The following is a 15,074-nucleotide window of genomic DNA, read 5'->3' on the forward strand; positions in this document are numbered from 1 at the left end:
AATGCTCCCCCTTTAAAACCGTACAGCTGTAGTCATCATTCCATTATTGATTCATTCTAAACACATAGTCTATCGAGGTCGAGGGAAACAACTCCTCGATGTGCACTGATGTGCACCACACCTATGGGTGTATCTCAAAAGTCTATAGTGGCTTCCTCTCCTCAGCTCGTCTTATTCATATGCACTTGTTTAAGGACAGGAGACAAGTGTCTCTGTGTGCCCTTTAAAACGGAGTGCATTTCACCAGTGTATTTGGAAGCACTTTATTTTACGGTTCAGAGATTACAAGGTAATTACCAAGAAATTGCATGATCACATTTTAACTACACAGTAACAACCTATGAATTAGAAAAGGTTTCCTGAAGAAAACCTAGTCATCAGTGCTCCACACTCCAAAGTCAACCATACAGTAAAGCAGGACCCAGAAGCTGGCTTCCAGTCTGGGGATACACTGCCTCCATTATATATCCGCTGTGGTTTACTCAGGGAATCGTCCTTTCTTTGGCACATGATTCCTGTGAACATGCTAATGTGCTTTTGGTGCTGTGTAACAGCCTGACACTTCCCTTTGCTCTCTGTGGCAAAACGACCTGCCCGAACTACAATTATTTCACATAGCCTCTGCCACAAGTTGTTGAGCACCCAGCGGCCTATGCATTTATGCATGGGAACCTCTGAAACTTTAATACCGGTGCGTCATTAATCTATGTGACATTTTTAAAAGCAGGAATTAAAGTTTCATTTGTATTTTTCTTCCCTCTACCCTCTCTTTCTCCCTGGTTATAACCCTGTCCACCAGCCGCCTACCCAGTCGGTGAAATATTTATCAACGCTGAATCACACACGTTGGGCGGAACGCTCGCTCTCCTTTTTGCCCTCGGCATATCGGAGCAACGCTCACTGATTCCACGAGAGGAACAGAGGCCCAGAGAGGGGAGGGGGGGAGAGAGAAGCTTGAGAATCATGGGAATCACAAACAGTGACAAGTGAGACACCCCTAATCCACTGCAGAGCACAGCTGTGATATGTATGTGCACGCACACACACATGAATGATGAACTTAACATTTTGCTAATGACTAATCAACATTACCATAACAAGTGGATGACTAACTCCTATAAAAAGCTTTCATTAGCCTAAGAGACACTTATGCAAGGATGAACAAATGTATACAGATAGTTGGACCATACAATAAACATTAGACGTTGGACATGATTTAATATTTTTTTGTAGGCTATAGTTATAAGTTACTGTATGTATAACAGGATAACAGTATCGAAAACTGTTCTGAAGCTTTCTGAAATTGTAAGGGCCCCAGAAGTTTTGGGGCTCCTAGCTGGCCGGTCTCCCAGCCCCGCCCCGCTGTGTGGGGGAGAAGTGAATTGAGAGAGCGCGCGGCTTTGCCAGAGGGAGCGAACCATGTGCTGAAGGAGAAAGAGAGAGAGAGAAGCACCGTGACTCAAAAAAAGGGGGAAAATCGATCATGTCAGCTCCACTGATCTGTACACCACACGTAGGAACGAGGGAAGAGCGACAAGAGAATTTGGCCTTTTCACAACAGCAACCCCAAACAACGCAGGAATAGCACCAGCAACTTTGCAACGGATGCGGTGTCTCAGTGTCTGCACTTCATGCTTTGGTAGTGGCGTTGCGAGGATGACGCGATAAGCACGCATCAAGAAAGCAACTTATCCTATTGATAACTTTTGCCAGTGAAGGAAGCGGAGGACAGTAGCCACGGACGACATTAGATAATTGCTTTTGTTCCAGCCTCAGATTGTGACTGACCGATGAGCAGAGCAGGACACAACTTGTGAGCCAATGGTTTTTCACGGGCTTGGATTTCTATCGCGCGGCTGCAACATTGTGATATTTTGAGTTTCTTCTGGAGGAACAAGAAGTGGTTGCTTGACTGAAACATTGTATCTCACAAAACGGACCTGAAACGTTGAGTTGAATGGACATCGTTATGCGCGCACATGTGGAGTAAAAAGCATCTTGATTTGGATGACCCGTAAATTGAAGGACGGTAGCAGAATGGATGGGTGAGAGTTATATTTACGACGACTAAAGTTTTAGAAAGTATGCCATGCCAGAAAGGAATGGATTTAAAGGACAAACGACAGTAGGCCTATATTTGGCGTCAATGAATATCCAACAATATATGATGAGTGTCGCGCAATGTGTTCAAATAAGGCGTTTATCAATTACAGTCATTGAAGAAAATGGATTTTAATAGTTATTGGAAGAGCTTGCCGTGCAAAAGGAGAGCAACGAGCTGAGTCAAACTGTGAATTAACAGAATTGATGAACCTTCGTGGAACATAATCTAATTTAACCCCATAGACACCGCTGCATCTGCTTGGACTTCTCACTAGTGTTCTCACGAATGGGAATGTATACATTGTACATCTTCAACTGAAGACGAACAACTGCAGCTGGGAGCACCTGGAATTTGAATGTGGACTGGAAACAAACCTCGTGCAAGTTGAAGAGCACCATGTCCATTTAAACAGCAACCAGAAACACATGATTGTACTTGTATCAGTATAAGTTACAGACAACAACGCGACGAATTATATAGACTCTGCTCATAATGGACAATAACTATTTAGCTTTTCAAATGGAGTTGACATTTATGGTTGTTGCCCTCTTATCTTGGGTCGCGGTATGGGCTGACGATAGCAAGATTATATCAGACAGATATGCAGTCTACTGGAACAGCACGAACCCAAGGTAAGGAGTTGTAGGAGTCAACTTTCAGCGATGCCAATTTACATTGTTGGATAGATCATTTGTGAACCCCGATAAAATAGCTGGACATTTAGACTAAGCTAAAGAAAAATGCCTCACAAATAGCCCAGCGCATTCAAAAGCTCATCAACCATGCTCACCTTTAAGAAGTTTTCCCCTCAACTTCAATTCTTTGAATAGATGACGTTGAAGTTCCTTCTTTAACTACAAATACTTTGAGTTCGGGAGATGTGCTTGACCTAGTTATGTATCCCATGTTTTGCTTCCATTGTAAGACCTACTTACTACATCACTTATAACTTTTCTTGTTTTTACCCCCATTATCACATCTCTCCCAGCTGAGTGTAAAGCAAGTCCCATTAAACCAGGATTTCACTTGATTATAACATCTTGCCAAAGGCTTTCGGGTTTCACGTTCACAAACGTATCACATTGAATTCAAAATGCATTGTGTCTGTAGTTTGTCATTATGAAGTTGCATTTGAAAGTGTGATAAAATACTGTAGGCCAAAGCAAAATGTGGTTTCCCCCATCCCCTTTAAAATTAGATTGAGTAAAACATCTCCACTAAGACACGCAAAACTCGGTTTAGAGGCAGACTACATGGTTATACACAAAACAAAAAAAATGTTGTCAAGTCATTTTATTGACACGCAGCAAGGTTTTGGTCTCCCATGTAGAATATCCCGTACTTGTTTCATTTTAGCCCCTCAGTTCACTCCAGTGCACTATTGATATTTTGGCCTGGAGCTGTTGGAACCATTTTGAACATGAACTAGTTCTTTCCAGTTAGTTAATTACTGGAGGAAGGTTAAGATCAATGATAGAAGGAAGACATTAAGTAAGACATTCCATCAGTATTGAGCTCTTGGGAAATTGTTTGTGCTTGACCCTTGCAATATTCTACGCATTGGAATTGTGCCAGCACACCCTCGAAAGATTGAATCAAACTTCATTTCTTGTCAAGTTTAGAGAGCAATTTGTTGTAAAAAAAAAAAAAAAAATCCCTCACAATTTACAAAGATGATGTTTGTCTAACATAAGCAAATTTCTCAAATCTCCCTAGAAACCAATGTTTTGTTTAAGGCTGGGCACAGATATAAAAAGGAAAGAAAATGAAATATGCCTATGTATTTGGTGTATGTTGAATTCATTAGTTATTTTCCTTCCTAGAGTGATGAGAAAAATAATAGTGCATACATAATGGATTACAATGCAACACGAACCATGGCTGCTTCAATACTTATTTGCCGTACTGGAAATAACTTGTCTTGGCTCTGCAAAAAAAGAAAATTACATCATAAGTGTTTTGAAGGCCAAGTGGAGCTTTTTGGATAACAGTGAATTTTCTACCGAGTCACATGACCGTGATATCCGATGCTTCCTTTCTGACACAAAATCATGTGAGAACTATTAGAGTCTCACACTGTATATCTCTATTAAAGGAGTCTGAAGTTGTGTAAGGCATCGATAGGAGTGACTTTGGCACTAGGCATAACAGGGCTTGGATCCTGAGTAGGTTGTATGATGTGGTTTATTTTTTTAAAGTCCGTTGTTATGTGGTGTCTTTTCCAATAGCAATCATTGAATGCAGTAAGCGGAATTGTAAAACTTTCCTCGTTCGCCTAAACATTCTAAATAAATAAAAATGTGATGGCAAAGGCAATATGCATGTCATATGGATGTAATATGCTTTCTTTTTATGACATTGGCAAACATTTTGTTGGTTGAAAACAAAAGAACCAATTCGAAAAATGGTTTAGGCAGACATTTTGGAATCCTTTGAATTAGCCTATACCGTCCTCCAATTGGTTGTTGAAACAGTTCATATGTAATATCTGTTAATTGTTGGTCTGAGGTGTGTTTCCAACAATCAGTGATGTGGTTTACACTGTGGGATAGTAGCGAGGCTAGAAAACCGGATGCATAGTAAGGATTAAAAGGGGAGTAGGCCGGTGAGACTTAGTTGGTTGCGAGTGAGGGGCCTTAGTGAAGGAGCAGAAACACTGGCCTACTTTGCTCTACATCTCTAAACAATTGTTAGCCAAAGATATATATATATAATTTGCATCACTAATTCAATACAAATAGCACAATGAAGCATTAGGTGTATTAATTGGTGTTTCGTGTACCGTGGTTCTATTACATTGAAATGATTTGATATTGAAGTAAGACATGTCAAAGTATAATATGATCTATACAAAAGTATAACATGCATTCAACAAAAATGATCCGGACCACTGTTGATGCATATTGTAAGACATGTCAAAGTATAATATGATCTATACAAAAGTATAACATGCATTCAACAAAAATGATCCGGACCACTGTTGATGCATATTGCAGTGTCCATTACAGAATTGCCCGTTTGAACGGTCAAGTCTTACCTAAGCACAGATTTAAAAGGAGGTCGCTATATGTATTGATCAGTACTTAAACCCTTAACATCGCTTTCGTTTTTTTTGTGTGTTGGGGGTGACTTGTCTGTAGTTCATTATTGGTGCATTTTAAGCTCCTTTGGAAAAGCAATTTCTGTTCTTCAACATCTTTCTGATCGCCCGAGTTCCATATGCAACACTCTTGAATTTTTGTAGATGCTCAATTAAAATTGTATAATAAATGGTGCACAAAAAAGTGAATCAAGTGCACCCCAAGAAAATGTGGGTTTATGAAAGGAATTTAGGTTTGTCATCAGTTGAACGGCCATTCCGCTGCTAATGACATCCCCCTTGTGTTTTCGTATGTGTTTTACGTATCTGGTTTTCGGCATGTTGCAGTTGCTATGTAACTTACAAGTCAATTGAATGGCTATGATCTATGCCACACGGAAAGCTATTAGAACGATATACTCTAAGAAATACTATGATTTGATACTGTGGTCTTCCATTTTGCCTACTAATTTAACGCCATGCTTTGCCATTCCATGATATCTGCTTTCCTCATACCGTCCCCTCCGTTCTGACCTAGTTTCGCTGAGGTTATTGGGGAGTATTGAGGGGAAATAGTAGTGGTAGCTGGCCTGTGAGGACACTAGATTATATTGTACTCAATGATTATATTTTTTAGGAAGCTTTGAAGTCAACGATGAAGGGAATACTTTTCAAATCATGAAAATAAGCTTCAGAGGGTATAACCTTGGAGTTTTTGGATAGTAAAACATGTCTGTGCAATGGTGGCTTGAGGTTCCTGTAGGTGGCGTTACATCGTTTTTGCTCTGCTCGGCAACATGGTCCGCCATTTTCTCATTCATGGTAGGAAGACCTTCATTTTTGGTGTGTCGAGAGCCAAGACAAAGAAATGACATGGACGATGATTAAAGATGGTAACCAAACAGTTTAAATGGGTCAAATGGTTTTTATGCAGAATTTAATCTGGTTTGAACTACAGTCAAAGATCGATTGGTGTTGACAGATAGAACTATCTTGAAAATGTAATTTAATAAGGAAATGAGGAACTTTAACCGCTTTTTACACCAATACATATGAGTAATAATGAGTTCTGTGCTTTAACCTCATACTGTTGAAAGTGGAGAAGCATCACTCGGCTCCATGCCAAAACGAATGGACGAGTGGAGAGTAACGGGAAACAATCTCATGTTTTCTTTCCCAATGATCTGCTCGCATTCACAAATGGACCCTTCTGGGGAAAAAAGTCCTCCAAATTCAAGACTTGAACCACTGCATTGAAAGACCAAGTCAGTCCCTCCAGGTTCCCCGCGTATTATGGGAAGGCTTGTAAATTTGACCAATTACCACACTATTTCCGAATTAAACACTAAAATCATCGCAATATTTTCACATAATATTAACCATCACCACAGTACAAAAAGAGTGCTCGCAATTTCAAACATTCACGGCACATTTTCAGCATAATATGGTTCAGTCAAGCCACACAAACGTTTTCCCTCGTCAGCGCGTTTTCGCGACAAATTGGACAGAATCATTACGTATTGCCGTGCAAAATGACAGAATTGCCGCAGCAAAATAAAGCCTTTCCCCCCTCAAATATCACAAACAAATCTCTGCGAAATCGTGGAGGAACTGCCATGTATCTTATCTTAGAGCAGTTTGCAAAAATGTTAATATATTCTTTTGTATATATTATTGCTGTAGAATTTATGTTTTCGCTGTTTAGAAAGGTGAAGTTGCGAAAAATACATGTTTCTCATGGTTCACACAGTTTGGATATAGTAGGGGTTGGCTGTCCTCAAAGTGTTTCTTTAGAACACTGTTTGTACTGTTTGTACATATAGTGCAATAGGTTGTGCGTTACTATTCAGGTGTACCCGATTTTTTCCTATTTGTTACAAAAATACAACATATTTGAATGTAAAGTTACATTTGTTACTGTAGAAATGAAATTCTTGCTTACTGTTTTAAGGCCTTCAGATATAAGGATATGGCATTGCATTTCGAAGTGCAGTGTATGTTGTTTCTCTAATGGGGTGCTGTATTGAAACCGGACTGTTCTCCCGCAAGCAGGGAGCAGAACACTGTCGTAAATCTTTTGCTAGTTTACTACTCATTTGGCATTAATTCCGTTTTTCAATTTAAACTGGACAGCACTTTATGGGCCACTTGCCCTGTGTGTGTACAATTCAGCATCACCCATATGCCCCCCGTAATTAATTCAAGGTGTCATGAGAGTGGCGGCTTGCAATGCCATCTCAACTTGAATTCTACCTTTTCTGGGATCACATAATGCACTAATTACTGTACTGCTCAAACTCATATCCCGTTTTAATGGGAGATCTGTTTCCTGAAGGTAAAAAATAGAAGCCTTTTTACTCACAAGCACTTGATGAGATGAGCATGGACGTGAAATTGAACAGGCTTGAGTTCTCGTGACAAGCTTGAGACTATGGTCTACCCCATTGGGCTCGTTGTTGTGGAAACACTGACATTTTCTCTCAGTAATATACTGCAATTAAAAATCCGTCATGGAGAGAATATGGTAAAAGTATATACGTAATTGGTTTGTCTTGATAAAATTACCTTTTCTTTTCTGGACTGGGGAATAGGCATTTTCCATGGCTGAGCACAAGGCTCAGCATATTTGTTATTTAGGGAATTCGATTTTAAATGAAAAGATTGTCTGCTATGTTCACTTGTACAAAACACAGCCTCCTTTTAGCCAGCCCTAATGTGGAGCCATGTGGACTGCCGTCTCATTTATACAAGATGGGAGGCCAACTCTATTCGTAGCTATTCCAATGAAGGTTCCTTGTTTTCATCACAGGTCATGAACTAGTTTGGCTCTGAATTTTCAAATTCCTCCTCCAAGGCATTTTAGAAACAGACTAGTGAAAGAATATCTGGGAAAAAAAGGTTGACTGAGAGAAAATCAACCTTTTTTTGCAAGAAAATACGAGACCATATTCCCATCTTAATGAAAATGAAAAGGGGAAAAGAAGTTTCACTTCCAAATCAGCAAGTTGGCCTGGAATGGAATAATTATTTTAACATGGAATTGGCCATTAATGGCCTGACACAATTGAACATTAAATGGCTCTAACATCTCATTAAAGATTAAAGTTGGTGCATAATATCTACAAAAGCAATTGGTATGAAAGATGAATTCGCTAATCAGTAATCTAAGTTCAAAGCTTCATGAAATAAAATGACCCGGAGAGTGTGTAAGCCCAAAGCCTGCTTCATTTGGTAGGACACTGCATTTCATGTCCAATGATAATCAAGGTTATGCTAATGTTGGACATGATGAATCGCCTGCTTTACAGTCCTTGTCCCTACGGACAAAAAAAAATCCCCATTCTTCAGTTGTTGTATCTGACAAGCAGTGATAGTTTTGAAAAATCTATAAACAATCTTCTGACCTAAGTGTAGTGCTTTGGACTTTGGCTATTTTTATTTTCTTCCCGAAATTGCATTAGATGTGTCAGCGATTACCCATTTTGACTCGAGACAAGAGTGTATTGCTTTTCGCTTCTATTCTCTCTCTGAGATATGGTGAACAAATGTAGAGTTTCGGGTGACTCGGGTGTCCCGTTTGTTCAATCAGTCTGTCACCAACCTCCCTTCCATTGTACCCCCACCTGTGTAGAGACACTGAGAATGGCTGTACTGGTCACATCGGTGGCAGACAGTGAACTAGGTGGCGAGTTTTGTCGGCCTTGTTCCGCATGGCTCAGCAGCCCGTCTTGCCGCCGGGATCTCAAATATTGATGAACGACGAGTAATGGCTGCCGTCTCATTTATTAACCATAGCTTATTTTATTTGTTATCAAAAAAGTAAATAAAGACCCCTTTTGCTGTTGTTTATTTGATGTTTCTTGTTCTTCCCGACAGTGCTTACCAGCACTTCATCAAGCCTTATCTACTCCTCATGCATTTTAATGCCAGACCCACATTCTCTTTCCACATAGGCAGTCTCGTGTATCAAGAGAGCTAGAAACGTTGAACTTTGCCAGGTGTTCTCAAAAACTAACTGTATCCACCACGAGAATGTTCCAAAAGGAGGGCAAACAGTGAAAATCTCTGTGTTACTGTTAATCAGGGTTGTGAATAAATCCCCCTAACCACATACTGCATTAGTTACACTTGAAATGTGCAGACTGGTGAGGCGTTCTCTCCACCTCTCTCAGCCCAGGATAGGCCTATGGCCTTTAGCGTTCCACATCTCTGTTGCCATAACAAGTCAGTTGTGGGGTTTATTTCTTTTAGCAGATTTAAGGCAGATTGGTGTTACCCTTCGAAAGCCTCCCGGGATGAAAGAGCCCAGCACCTCGCCTATTCTCCTGTCCTTGCTTTGTGCCCTGAGCCTTCTGAAACTGGTCCTGCATTATTTTTGAACGTTGTTGGCATATTGCTATCATATCTTCTAATGCTCTCCTCCCATTTATATGTAGACCTTTTTAAATGTGATTTACGTGTGAGGGATATAAATGTAATTCTGTTCTTGTATTACTATACCGCCAAACACAATAAAGCCGGACAGCAGTTAATTGCGTCAACATCCTAATCGCTTCTTGCTTGTAAAATCACTGCCAGGCGTTTGATAAATGTAATGGGTGTTGTCGAATTCGGACGGGCCCCGCTCGTAAAAGTAACGACGGTGTTTCCCTAATTGATCCGCGGTAATAGTTTACGTTTATTGATGCACATTGGGCGTAAAGCTCTGCCTCTCTCTTCATTACCCCTTCATCAGGTTCTGATTTGGCTTTTTATCCTCCAGCAGAACATCATTTGAATGAATATAATGGAGAGTGGAGATGCCCCTTCAGAACTGTGAAAGGCATTTTCGATCGCTTTCGGGTCAATGTACTCCTCTCGCCCATTCGTGTAGTGTTATGAAGTGGTGGATTTACTTGTGGTGGATGGAGCACCCTTTCAAAATAGGACGCCACTTTTGTGTCCCCTTGGTTTCCGCACAGCACCATATTCAATCACGCGGGGGGGGGGGGGGGGGGGGGGGGGGGGGGGACCGCGTTACGTTAATGGCAAACTTTCACGGTTGAATGTGTAGGGAAACGTCTCTCAGTGATAAGAGGGCAGGGGAGCACATTAGAATGCAGGCGGTCAAGGAGACAGGAAGACTCCAGCAGGACCAGCATATTGCTCCCAAGTCTTTTACCACTTCCCCCAAAGAGATTTTTCTTCACCATCCATTTCTTTGACCGCGGACCAATTGAATATATTGGTCATGGAATTGGAAAGGATGTAGCTACATCTGTAGGGCCATATATATATATATATATATATATATTATATATATATATGTATATGTATACAAGTAAATAATCAAACACTCAACTGAATCAGTGAAGTCGTAGGGATTAGCTCTACTGTTTTGCTGAAGCAGAATTACTAGCCTCGTTGTCCTTTCCTCGGACAAAGATGAACTGGCTTGAACCCATGAGTCTTTTACTATGCTACCGACGTTGCACACTTGCATGTGTTTTGATACACGGACGTGCTTTGATTAAACTAACATGCCACAATGGAAACAAAATCAACACTCCTTCCGAGTGATAAAATAGTGCACTTCTGACTGTAGAGAAACGTTTTTTAAGTAGGGTTTAACCTGTCTCTGAGAAAGGATTTGTTGTTGTTCTGGTATGTTAATTTGATTTCTGTGAAAAGGTACGCAGGAATTTATTATCACAGATGTGTGCTTTGAATTGAAGTGCTAGTTCTGGATTGATGCATAGATTAGAACACTCTAATCATGTTTATATCACCACATAGAAGGATATGCTTTACTAATTAAACAATATCTCCTGTATATAATTGTCCAATCCTCTCCCCCCAAAGGTAGTCTTGACCCAAATGGCGGCCAGAATGTAAAAGAATGAAGTTAGGCCTATGTATATTTAGGCTTCAGATATTTGCATAGTTTGTACATGGGTAATAGGTCCATATCATTTTATTGATTGGTTGGAAATTGGTCAAAAATATTTTCATATATTTGATATTCTTAGCAATGGATGATATTGAACTAGTATTTTTTTTCTGATTAAATTGTGATAATATCTTAACACTGTCTTTGTTGTACATTTTTTAGAAAACGCTTTGAATTATTATTAACATTTTTACTATTCCATTTCTATATTGATCTCCATTAAATAAATGCTCGATTTCAGGGTAACATACAGAGGATAATGTAGTTAATAATTTAGAGTTTTTATTTATTTATATTGACATGTTTTCACAGTTTTGATATTGATTATTGAGTTCAGAATGCCTTCCCACCATAATGTTTTGACCAGGAGTATCCTACATGTTGCGTTAATTGTCATTATTTGAAATATATGTAGCATATATCGGCCCAAAAAATTCTCGTATCTGCTTTTTTTCGTACATAAGAAAACAAAAAACAACATACCTCAATTTTATACTATACGCCTTACACTTTATACATTAGTACCACGACATAATCTTATGCATACATGGCCTACAAAAAAATTGTCCGCGCCATTTAGGACAACTTGCTGTTAGCATTAGTGGCTATCCCACAGAATTCACTGAGGGTAAGGCATTAAGTAGTGAGTGAACAGTAAATGGGTCATGCAGTTCTTCAGTTGATTCTGAAATAATGAATTATCGAGTTGTTTATGAATGTATACCAGCAGTTTATTTTGCACTTTATAATGTAAGTCGAAAATTCTTAGTAGACAATGTTTTTTTTCTTCTTCTTGGACATTATTCTTACCGCCAGCAAAAATAATAAATAACAGTTAATGCTATTGAGAAAAATGTTCGGAGGAACAAAAAAATGTTGACCGCAAACCCCCAAAATATTTATTAAATATATGGGTCCACCCATCATTAACACTACATCATTAACATAATTAACACTACAATCTTAAAAGTAAAGTTTGACATTTTGACCATTCTACAACTAGGTGTAATCATATTTCTGAACTTTATATTTAACTAGTTATTGAGAAAACACATACCAGGAGATCTGAAAACAATATTTACCTCAGGATAGAGTTAGCTGCCTGATGTGTGAATTGTGGAAATTCAACTCCAGACACAATGAGGTTGAATACAAGAGCCTAGTCTCCTCTCATTCAGTGAATGTAATTTAGATCAGGTTTACGTACTGTAAATGAACATGAATATGTAAGCTTACAACCACAGCAATACTTTTGCTACAGCAAAACAAATGTTTTTTGTTTTTGTTTTGGATGCTTGGATGATGTTTTAGCCTAGATTTGACAGTCATGTGTGGTGTGACCTGACGGTCTTGGTAGGTCTCTGCAGAACAGCCATTGAGCCTTGTAGGCCCTCACCTGTTTCTTCTTAGCATGGCGTGACTGTGTGACGGGGTGAACGAGCGATGGCTTTGGCACACATGGTTCTGTCTTCAAGTGAGAGGGTGGGGATTTGCTATACCACAGTGCACAGTAAGCTTTGACCTTCAAACAACTGGAGATTTGGAGAGAGAGAAAGGAGAAAGAAAAGCTTGTGAAAAAGTGGAGCATTGCTCCCATGTCATCTGGGAGACTTCTTTCCTGAATAGCAGACATGTCAAGCCTGTCATTCACATGGACCGAAAAAAGGGCTTTTATCTGGGGTCTTGGGGTTCGGTGGGCAGGTGGGGGGGAGGAGTTAGGTACAGACAGTACAAACAGAAGTAGCCAACACTTAACCTGCTTAGGTGTACTGTACATTGTCGCCAATATTGAATAGAGTGTTCTCAGATGCTGTATAGTGTATAGTCTATTTCCATGAGTTCATAAACTACTAATGGTGAATGAGGCCTTATGAAGGTAATGTGTAATTCTCTTAGACCATTTTTTAAATTAATGACAAGTAAAAATGAATAAAAAGCCTTCCATTTTGCTCTACAATCTCATGATTAGTAGCCCCATGAAGGAACTGGCCATTTATAATGTTTTGGCTTCATATTATGGATGCCACAATGCCAGAACAGCATACATTTTCCAAGATGTACCTTCTGAGACACAGTGCCTTCAGAAAGTATTCCAAAATGGTTTGTTGATCATTGCTAGACAAACATTTTCAGGTCTTGCCATAGATTTTCAAGTAGATTTAAGTCTAAACTGTAATTCAGCCACACCGGAACATCCACTGTCTCTTTGGTAAGCAACTCCAGTGTAGATTTGACCTTGTGTTTTAGGTTGTTGTCCTGCTGAAAGGGGAATTAATCTCTGAGTGTCTGGTGGAAAGCAGACTGAACTAGGTTTTACTTTAGGGTTTTGCCTGTGCTTAGCTCCATTTCAGTTCTTTTTTATCCTGAAAAACTTCCACACACCTTAACGATTGCAAGCATACCCATAACATGATGCAGCCACCACTATGCTCGAAAGTATGGTGAATGGTACTCAGTAATGAATTGTATTGGATTTTCCCAAAACATTGAATTGCATTGCCACATTTTTTGCAGTATTACTGTAGTGCCTTGTTGCAGATTGCATATTTTGGAATATATACCCATATATGTAATATATCTGTTTCTTTGTCGTGACTGTGTGTATTGATACACCATTCAAAGTTTAATTAGTTACTTCACCATTCTCAAAGGGATATTCAATTTCTGTTTTTTTTGGACCCGTCAACCAATAGGTGCCCTTCTTTGTGAGGCATTGGTAAACCTCCCAGGTATTAGTGGTTGAATCTATGTTTGAATTTCACTGCTCGACTGAGGGACCTTACAGATAATTGTATGTGTGGGGTACAGAGATGATGTAGTCCTTCAAAAATCATGCTAAACTCTATTACTGCACACAGAGTGAATCCATGCAACTTATTATGTGGCTAGTTAAGGCCATTTTTAATCCTGAACATATTTAGGCTCGCCATAACAAAAGGGACAAATACTTATTGACTCAAGACATTTCAGCTGTTCATTTGTAATTCATTTGTAAAAACTTAGAAAAACATAATTCCACTTTGACATTATTGTTTTTTTTCGTGTAGGGCAGTGACAAAAAACTAAATGTAATCCATTTCAATGGATTACATTTCCATGTGGAGAAAGTCGAGGGGTGTGAATACTTTCTGAAGGCACTGTATATTGTTGTCAGAGAAGGTGTTGTATAACCCATTGTGAAACCCTCTGCTGTCCCAGTGTCTTGTGAACGTTTGGATATCTCATTCCCTCTTCATAAATTGGCATTTGACAACATTTCAAAATAATTTCTTGCATCGCAAACTTTTTAACAATCTCTCTCAATCCCTACAGAATGGGAAATGGAATTACACTCCCAAGTTCCCAATATTTTTTTATTAGGACTCTGACGTTTTATGAATAAGTACATCATCCAGCGAGGATGCTTGTGATCCGGGAAAGTGAAAAATGTGAGAAATGAGAGACGAGAGCTTAAAGCTGCACAAAAGGATCGTTTTTCACCTGGCGTGGTATTATGGCCTTTTACAATGCTATCGGGACAGTGATGTGCTCCGAATGTGAACTGACGTCAGATATGGCACAGGACTTTGATATCAACTGCACGTAACGTACTGCCGGTTTTTTTGTGTGAGCTCTTTTTACCCTTCCAGGCGCAACGGTAGGAATGGGCTGACATGGATCCTTTAATATCACCTGTACAAAGGCAATCACATAGCAGGTTGCAAAAAAACCTTGAAACGTTCAGAGTTTCTTGTGACACTGAAGTCCTGAATCACAGAGAAACTAATGGAGGTGACCTCCTGACTGAGCTCTGTTGGCAGGCATGCCTCTTCAGAGATAGAGAAGGAAAGAGCGAGAGAGAGAGAGAGAAGGGGGATGGAAGACGGGGACAGTGGCAGTAACAGGAGAGGGAACATGACTGGTGTGACAATGGAAACCCGAGCCAGGGCCGCCACCACTCATGTTCCTAAATCTCTCTATGA

General features: G+C 39.7%; 1 protein-coding gene across 1 annotated transcript in view; it reads left to right on the plus strand.

Annotated features, from left to right (window-relative positions):
• The first annotated feature begins 1,379 nt into the window (after positions 1-1,379).
• Positions 1,380-15,074, plus strand: part of efna2b (ephrin-A2b) — a 125,188-nt gene continuing 111,493 nt past the window's right edge. The window contains exon 1 of the mRNA XM_020497517.2: positions 1,380-2,736. Within this exon, the coding sequence (XP_020353106.2) occupies positions 2,597-2,736 (140 nt within the window). The 5' untranslated portion in view covers positions 1,380-2,596. The remainder of the gene's footprint in view (positions 2,737-15,074) is intronic.

This window comes from Oncorhynchus kisutch, linkage group LG13 (genome assembly GCF_002021735.2).
Source record: "Oncorhynchus kisutch isolate 150728-3 linkage group LG13, Okis_V2, whole genome shotgun sequence".
NCBI classification, from domain to species: Eukaryota; Metazoa; Chordata; class Actinopteri; order Salmoniformes; family Salmonidae; genus Oncorhynchus; species Oncorhynchus kisutch.